The following is a 9,089-nucleotide window of genomic DNA, read 5'->3' on the forward strand; positions in this document are numbered from 1 at the left end:
CAGACCCCCCGCTGGCCCCCGCCCCCGGTGCTGGCCAATGGGGCGCGGGGAGGGGGAGGAGCGCGGCGCTGATTGGCCCAGGCGCTTCCGGAGCGCTGCCGTGCCTGACGGAGGGCGGCGCTGATTGGCTGCGGTGCGGGGGAGGCGGGGCCGGGCGGGCTATGGTAGCGAGCGCGCGGGATCTCGCGCGGCAGGGATCGGGATCGGGACTGGGACCGGAATCGGGATAGGAACCGGGATCGGGATCTGTGCGGCGGCGGTAGGAGCCCTGTGGGGCGGGGGAGGGAGGGCAAGGGTGAGAGCCGGGCAGGCAGCGCTGGTCTCCGGGTCAGGGCAGGGTGGGCGCGACACCGGGAGCCGCTCGGGGATATGGGAGGTGATGGAGCCGGGATGCAAGAGGTGCAGAGCCAGGTGGGGATGGAGCTTCAGGGCTGGGGTTCGCCCCTGCAGCAGCTGAGCTGCCAGGGCTGGAGTGGTGTCCACCACGAGGGTGGGCATGGGGCTCTCATCCTGACTGGGGAATAGGAGCTCTGTGCCCCTCGAGCTTTCTGTGGGTTTACCGAAAGCAGTGGGTGCTGTAACATGCACTGGGGGGACAGGCAGGACCCAGCCATCCTGCTCGGGGCCAGAGCAGTGCACTCTGCCCTTCCCCTCACAGCCCTTTCCCCAGCAAAGCCCCTCTGGCAGTGGGGATTCCCACCCTGCCAGTGCAGCCCCGGGCTGGATCGCAGCCGAGCATCCCTGCCCAGTGAGGGCAGCACAGCAGGCCCACAGCAAATGGACTTCGGCAGCTTGGCACAAGGAAACCATGTGAAATTGCTTAATAACCTGCTCACGGCCCTCCGCTGTCCTTGCAGGGTTAATGAGTAAAAAGATCCACTGTTTTCTGCCAAGGCAGCAGCTGGGCTGTTATTCCTTCCTGGAAGCAGCAGTGGCATCAACCAGGCCAGAGAGCTGCCAGGCTTGGGCATCACATGGAGCCAAGCAGAGGCAGAGCTTGTGTGTTTCCCTCACCCAACAGCCCATGGCCAGTCCCTCTGTGTTCCCAGGGAAGATGTGGGATGGGAGCAGGCAGGACACGGGGACCAGCCCCACTGCCATCCCACAGACCCCACAGACTCCCCTCTCCACTGGCAGGTGACTCAGCCCCAGCAGGAACATGGCAAACTCAACACAGGGCCTCCCCAGCGCCGAGCTCTGGGCCTCCCATAACAAGATGGTGATGGAGCCGCTTGACACCAACGACCCGGAGGTGAGACCCCCTTCTGGAGCCTGCCCAGCCAGGGATGCTGGGGATGCTGAACTCCTTGGGCCAGGGACATGACAAGGTCCAAGGCTGAGCTGCTGGAACCCATCCATCCTCTATGCCCTGTCTGTGGGATCAGCTGCACCAAGAAGGGATCCTGTCTCCCTTCAGCACCTTTCCAGGCCCCTCTCCATGCCCTGTCCCTTCTAAGGGTGCAGACCCTATGGTGGAGCACCCATGTCTGCTGAGAGCTGTCATAGTGAAGCTGTTTCTCCCCTCTCCCAAAGGTGCACAGCATCATCAAGAAGGAGAAGCAGCGGCAGAGGCTGGGGCTGGAGTTGATTGCGTCGGAGAACTTTGCGAGCCGAGCGGTCCTGGAGGCCCTGGGATCCTGCATGAACAACAAATACTCCGAGGGTTACCCAGGACAGAGGTACGGGGCTGGGCCGAGTCCCACCAACCTAAACCCTGACAGGGAGGGGGAGGGACCACCCACCCTGCCAGGCCTCACCTCTGGGAAGGAGGTGATGTCCGTGTGCTGGCAGCCAAGCTCTTCCAGGGCAGGATCCGATCCTCTTGGCTTCTGTCCTTGGCCACACATGGGACAATCTCAGCAGGGTCAAGTGTGCTGTGGCTGCCACTCCAGGTTCTCCCCATCTTGGTCACAGGGACTGTTCTGGGTAAGGAGTTTGGTTTTACTCCCTGCCCCATCCTTCGCCACAGGTACTACGGCGGGACAGAGTTCGTGGATGAGCTGGAAAGCCTGTGCCAGAAGCGAGCCCTGCAGGCCTACCGGCTCGACCCCCAGAAGTGGGGTGTCAACGTCCAGCCCTACTCAGGTAATGGGGTGCTCAGCAGAGCCAGGACAGTTGCCCTGGTCTCTGTGTGCCCCAGCACTCACAGCCACGTGGTGGGCTCTTACTGCAGGGTCACCTGCAAACTTTGCGGTATACACGGCCCTGGTGGAGCCCCACGGCAGGATCATGGGGCTGGACCTGCCCGATGGAGGCCACCTCACCCATGGGTTCATGACAGACAAGAAGAAGATCTCTGCCACCTCTGTCTTCTTTGAGTCCATGCCCTACAAGGTAGGGGGAGCTGCTCCAGCTGCAGTCAGGATGTGGCTATCATAAGTGTTGGTGCCCCTTAAAGTTAAACGTTCTGGCATGGGGCTCCCGGCACTGCATCCTGCAGGACAGCGCTGCAGCTGGTCTTCACCACACCAGGGGGGCTGAACCCTCCTCTTCCTCTCCCAGGTCAACCCCAAGACTGGTTACATCGACTACGACCAGCTGGAGGAGAACGCCCGGCTCTTCCACCCCAAGCTGATCATAGCAGGTAAGGGCACACCTGTACCGACCTCCTGGGTGACACACCTGGCTGGGGGTGGCTCCCAGAATCCAGTAGCACTCCAGTAATCCCAGCTGCAGGGCTGGAGCCTGGGCTGTCCGATTCCTGGTGCATCTGCTCCTGCCTCGTCCTCATCCCATCCCCCTGCAGGTGTCAGCTGCTACTCCCGCAACCTGGACTACGCCCGCATGCGGAAGATTGCAGATGCCAATGGCGCCTACCTGATGGCCGACATGGCCCACATCAGCGGGCTGGTGGCCGCCGGCGTGGTGCCCTCGCCCTTCGACCACTGCGACGTCGTCTCCACCACCACCCACAAGACCCTGCGGGGCTGCAGGGCCGGCATGATCTTCTACCGCAAAGGTGCCCAGCCCGGCTGCGCTGCCGGGAGAAACGCTGCCCCCAGGCTGGGGGGTGCAAGTTAATGCTCCTTCCCACTCTAGGTGGGAAGAAAGATCCTGGGAGCATCTGGGGAGCATCCCTGGGCCAACCCTGGCTCAGATTTGAAGAGGAGCAGCCACCATACTCTCTCTGAGTGGTTGGGGGTGAAAGCAGCTCATGGGAGGGAGAAGGGTGGCTGTGCTGCCTGATGAGTGACCCTGCCCTCCCCTCCCGCAGGCACCCGCAGCGTGGACCCCAAGACAGGCAAGGAGACACTCTACAACCTGGAGAGCCTCATCAACCAGGCGGTCTTCCCAGGGCTGCAGGGAGGCCCACACAACCACGCCATTGCAGGTATGCACACAGCTCCAGCATGGCAAAGGTGTCCTGGCAGGGCTCTGACCCCTGGCAACAGCCTGGACATACCACGGCAAAGGGCAGCCGGGTGATCCGTCATTGCCCGAGGAGTGACCAGGCTTGTCCGTCCTGCATTTTGGCTCCTGGCGATGTCACCAGCCTGGATATGGGGAAGGAAGGGACTGTCCATCAATTTGCTCAGCTTCTGGGATGACTCGTGCTGGCATCCCCCAAAAGCTCACCCCAGCGTCCTCCCACCGCAGGGATCGCCGTGGCGCTGCGCCAGGCCATGACCCCCGAGTTCAAGGCTTACCAGCAGCAGGTGGTGGCCAATTGCAAGGCCCTCTCATCGGCGCTGATGGAGATGGGCTACGACATTGTCACAGGTGAGGAGGGGTCTCGGCAGTGGGATGGGGTCCAAGCCAGGCCAGGAGGGCACAATGGGCAGAGCTCTGCCACCGTGATTCCTCAGGACATCCACAAACCTGTTCTGAATCCGCCCCAGTTCCCAAGGTCAGGCCCCCTTTAGCCCCCCACACTAGGGGCAGGCCCTGGTGCAATCCCAAGCCTCTTAGCTGATGTTTCCTGTGGGAGCAGCATTTCCCCAGTCTCACATCCCCACCAAACCCCTCTCCTTGCAGGGGGCTCTGACAACCACCTGATCCTCCTGGACCTGCGCAGCAGAGGCACAGACGGCGGCCGGGCCGAGCGGGTGCTGGAGATCTGCTCCATCGCCTGCAACAAGAACACCTGCCCCGGTGAGGGATCCCACGAGCTCTGCCGTGTCCTGCCCCGCATGCTGGGGATCTCCCGTGGCCTGTGCAGAGCTCCCCACAGAGCTCCCAGCTCCCAGTCCACCCCGGACGCTGGGAACCAGGCTGAAATGCCACACGTGGTGGTTTCGGTGCCGGGTTTGGTCACGTGTGCCCTGTCCTGGTGCAGGTGATGTCAGTGCCCTGCGCCCCAGCGGGCTGCGGTTCGGGACACCCGCTCTCACCTCCCGCGGCTTCCGGCAGGACGACTTCCGCAAGGTGGCTCAGTACATCCACAGAGGTGAGCGGGGCTGGGATTCAGCTCCAGCAGCATCCTGGGCCAGGGCAGCTCCCCTGGATGAGGAGGCACTGGCTGGCAAGGGAGCACACCCACAAGTGAGGAATAACCATCCACCTGCACATCTAGATGTGGGAGAGGACATCTGGCCACAGCTGGGACCAGCCAAACCCTTCCCTGTCCCTCGCAGTCTTGTCCCAGTTGTCCTCAGGCATCCCACACTGGTTTCCCAGGGCAGCAAGTCCCTCACATGGGAGGGAGGGAGCAGGGCTGTGTCCTGGGGAGCAGCAGGGCTGGGAGAGCCGTGGGATGCAGCAGCTGCAAGGGCTGACCAAGGCATCTCCCACGGTGGCAGGGATCGAGCTGGCGCTGCGCGTGCAGAAGGACATGAGCCCCAAGGCCACACTGAAGGAATTCAAGGAGAAACTGGAGGAGGAGAAATACCGTGCGGAGCTGAAGGCACTGAAGGAAGAGGTGGAAGCCTTCGCAGCCACCTTCCCACTCCCAGGACTGCCTGTCCTGTAAGGGGAGACACCCGTGCTCTGCTCCCAGAACCTCGGGAGGACCCGGGATCACGGCACGCTCACACCCCAACACCCCAGTGCCTTCTCCCAGCACCTCCCTGCTGGAACTGCAGCAGCAGCTCATCCTTTGCCTCTTACTCCCCTCTCCCTCCCGTGTGGGGCACAGGGACCCCCTGAGCACAGCCCCTGTAGGGACACCAGCCCTTCACCACTCAGTGTCACCACTGGGACCGAGCACCAGGTCACCCTCACCTCACAGCCAGGTGCCACCCAGCTCCTGCTGCCTGTGGGAGCAGCACATGAGGCCGGTCTGTCCACATTCCCTGGACACACTGACCACAGCAGCGGGAGGAATGGAGGGTCCAGCTGCACAAGAGAACTCACAGCCACTAAAAGCCCCCCTAGTTTCAACCTCAAGGATTCCCCTTCATCCTATGTGCCTTCCCACCTCCTCTGCAGGCTCTGACAAGGCCAGGCCTTATCCCTAACATCCCTCCTGGGATTACCCTCCCATCCTAGCCAGAGCCTCTGGTATTTTTCTCAGACCTCTGAGCACAAAGCTTAGGTTGAACCATTTTTTAATAAGCACGGTAAAATTAAGAATTTAACCACAATGTATGACAAGAATTATAAGCTTTAAAAAATACGACCGATTTTTTTTTTTTTTTTGTATTTCAAAAATATCTGAACCCAAATAAATAATTTTTTTTTTTTAAAAGTACATTTCTCAGACTAGTCATTTGGTGTTATTAACATCTGTTAAAGTCTTGTGCAGTAACACTTACAGCACGACACTAAGACATGCTTCTTGGATTTCTCCCGCTCACACTCGCTCTAACTACGGACGCAAGCATTCGGCACGCACAGGCACACACACGGAACTCAACATGCAGGAATAGGATACAGTGCTTTAAAACAAGATGAGAATTCATCACAGCCTCCTGGCAGCCCTCAGAGGCAGCTCCGAGCCCAGCCCCATCCCCGTGCCAGCGGCGGTGCCGCCGGCAGGACCGGGTACCCTGTTTCTGCCTTCCAGTTAAATCCGTTTCGGGGAGCAGCGGGCGGTGGGTGTGCGGCCCCTCCGCCATCGGGTGCAGTCTGGGGCTCTGACATTGTGCTCTGGGGCAGGTGTTCTCCTGCAGCCTGGGCAGCTCCCTGAATTCCCATCATACCCTGTTACGGGAGCCTTCTCACAGCGCTGCTACGAGCCTGGGGGCCTGCCCAGCTCCCCAGAATCCACAGCGGAATCCGCAGCGTGGGGTGTCATCCACCACCAGACTGGGGGACTCTGGGACCCCCCCACTCAGTGAAAACCAAAGAACTGGCCTGAGGGCACAGAGCCATCAGCTCCTGCCCCTGGAGTGCCTCTCCTACCCCTCCCAACACGGTGAATATTGCTAGAGTATAGGCAGCACCTCCCTGCCAAGGCAAGGCGGCTGTGGAGCTGCCCTGAAGGGATTGCTACTGGATGAAAGGAAATCTGAGCACTGTTCTCTGAGAAATGAAACCTGTGTAGGGTTAAGATCACCTACGGCTATGGCTGACCCTCCTCGGGTGGGAGCTGGAAGCGGCAGGTTAGTAGAGAGCAGAGCAGGGGCTGGCAGTCGGGAGGAAACGAGAGCCCTTCCCTTGCTCTGATGAATTCTCGGTCAGGTTTAACACCTCCTCTCCCTGGCAGCGAGGAGGGAGCCGGCGCGGCCGTGCAGGAGGAGGGGACATGCTGGGCTGGCAGCACTCACGGAAGCAGGCGAGGGCCATGCCAGGGCACTGCTGGCTCTGGCAGCAGAAAGGCTGGTGAGGATGGCACTGCCGCTGCCAGGAACCAGCCCTGCTCCTGGTGGAAGGATGGCTCGGGCAAGCCGACAACACGCGTGCCAGGACTCATGGCAGGGGCTGTCAGTGCAAAGGTGGTGACTTGTTGTAAGTCTGTGAACATCAGAAACGGGTGAGGTACCACAGCGAGATGGGGAAAAGTCCTAAAGTGCCGATACAGGGATCTGTACTGTACAGGAGCAGAAGGTCAGGCAGAGGAATCACTGAGGAAAGAGGAATTCAGCCCCCAAGCATCAGCTGCGCTCGGAATCCCCCTCATTTCTGCCACCACAAACAGTGAGGGCAGGCTGGGCTCTGGCTGCACCGAGGTGCCACAGCCAGGTGTAACTCCCACTTTTCCAGTCCAAGCTCAGAGGTTACATGGCCAAGAGGAGGACAAGCACTCCAGGGCATGTTTCTCCACAGTTCCCAGTTGCAGATAACCACTGAGCTCCCGTTTGGAATGGGGTGATGTCCCAGCCAAGCCCCCGGGGCATCCTCCCAAATCAGAGCTGCTTTGTGGTGCAGAGGTGAAGCAGGTCAGACAGGTGGTAGTGCAAGTATTGCTCAACACAGCCTTGAAAATCAGATACTACAGGTTTGACAGAGGGAGCAATGAGAAGTGAGTTATTTATCAATTTGTGAGCACAGTTCAACACCAGAGGTCGAGACCACTGTGACTAAGAGATGAGCCACCACTAATCATCCTCCCGCTCTGCGCTGTCAGCCTGGAGGAAGATGGTGAGTGAGTCAACAGGAAAAAAGTTCCTCCCTCCCTCCCTCCTCAAACCCAAACAGCACCGGGTTGTTTTTCATCAGGAAACAAGCTCCTGTTCTGACCATAGCTCCAGAGCAGGACACTGGGAGCTTTCATCTGCCTGGTGGCACCTGCATTACTCATTTGCTGAGATGCCTCTTCCCCCAGGGAGTTTGGGTGCACATGGATCAACACCTTGAGTCACTTCAGGAAGCAGACAATTTGATGGACACAGAGGCCTTTCACCAGCAGACCCAGTTCACATGCGACAGGAGGGCAAAGGTAGGACAGAAAAAGGCTTTAAACGTGCTTTAAAGGCGAGCAGCCCCAGAGAGACACACAGCTCACCTTAAGCAAAGGCCACACCACACTGCTTCCAATTTTGACCTTAAAATACCATCACAAACAACCTCTGGCCTGGGAAATCCCTTTGGAGAGTACCACAAGCTCAACTGGCTCAGCTGAGCCACCAGAAACAGCAATAACCTTAAAACCAGCTTTTCTGCACTGTTGGCCTATACCCCAGAGAGCCCTTTCCAGGGGAGAGGAAGAGGTGGCAGCAGTACTGTAGAGCTGGTGCCAGACAACGGCCTCCCCAGGGAGCCTCCCTGCCTTTGGGACACGGGTTTTGGAGCAGTGCAGGTCTCACAGCAAGTCTCAGCGAGGTCTAAGCCACGCTGGGGAACCCCAGGCTGTACACAGAAACTTCCCAGGCTCAGAAGGAGGATCACATTCATTTCCAGTGCTGCCTCACATCGTCACCAAACAGAGGTTTAAAAAAAAGCAACAAACCAAACAACGCATCGGCTCTTGTACGATCTCAGCTGTTCTCACCCCAAAATCAGTGTTAAAAAGAAATAAAACCAAGATTATCTTTCCTAGCAAGGCTTTTCTGGCTCAGAAGGACCACAGGGGCTGCTACTGCCACATGGCACTGGGCAGAGCAGCCCGGGCTCAGCATCTCCAATGAGACACCGGAGGGAAGCGCTGCGCCCGGGCGCAAAGCTTTCGGCACTGACAGGAACAATCTGAGAGTGTCACCGTGCTGGTGGCACATCCTTTATGGCACAGAAGCTTTAAAAGAAGAAGTTCTTAGTATCCAGGCTCAGAGAGCAGTAGTTCTGCCCTGTCCAGAGCCATCCAGGAGCCCCAGGAGAGGTAGCTGTGACACGGCAACGGCTCAGCCAGGAGCAGCACGCAGCAACGCCAGCCTTGTTTTACCACAAAGCACAAACGTCAACTCCCAAACAAACAAAAAAAAAATAAACTATTACAGATACAACGTGGAATCCAGTACATTCATCCCTGATCTCTCCTGAGCACTAGTTCCTCACCAGCCAGGCAGCCTGTGCTAACAGCCTGCTGTTTCACAGCGTAGCTCCAGCTGAATCGCATCATTTCCCCATCACAAAAAGCACCTAAAAATGAGGGCACTCGCCCTCATTCAGTTCCCTTCTCTCCTTTAAAAGCCACCCCTGACATCACATGCTTTGAGGAATCCCAGTCTCCCTCCAGCCTTCTCAGAGGTCGCCCAGCAAATAGGACGTGACAAATGAACAAGGCACAGTGCTCTACATTCACGGCAGCCGGCGCCTCGGGGCCCAGCGTTAGG

At 58.8% G+C, this 9,089-nt stretch overlaps 1 protein-coding gene across 1 annotated transcript; it reads left to right on the forward strand.

The window, feature by feature from the left end:
- The first annotated feature begins 139 nt into the window (after positions 1 to 139).
- Positions 140 to 5,599, forward strand: SHMT1 (serine hydroxymethyltransferase 1). Its single transcript, XM_027683885.1, has 12 exons — positions 140 to 259; positions 1,138 to 1,252; positions 1,534 to 1,679; positions 1,970 to 2,085; positions 2,174 to 2,334; positions 2,503 to 2,584; positions 2,747 to 2,959; positions 3,215 to 3,331; positions 3,598 to 3,720; positions 3,976 to 4,092; positions 4,277 to 4,387; positions 4,740 to 5,599. Exons 2-12 carry the CDS (start codon positions 1,160 to 1,162, stop codon positions 4,907 to 4,909), a joined length of 1,449 nt encoding a protein of 482 aa, XP_027539686.1. The 5' UTR covers positions 140 to 259; positions 1,138 to 1,159; the 3' UTR covers positions 4,910 to 5,599.
- Positions 5,600 to 9,089: the final 3,490 nt, after the last annotated feature.

This window comes from Neopelma chrysocephalum, unplaced genomic scaffold (genome assembly GCF_003984885.1).
Source record: "Neopelma chrysocephalum unplaced genomic scaffold, ASM398488v2 Primary Assembly neopelma1_65, whole genome shotgun sequence".
Taxonomy (NCBI): domain Eukaryota; kingdom Metazoa; phylum Chordata; class Aves; order Passeriformes; family Pipridae; genus Neopelma; species Neopelma chrysocephalum.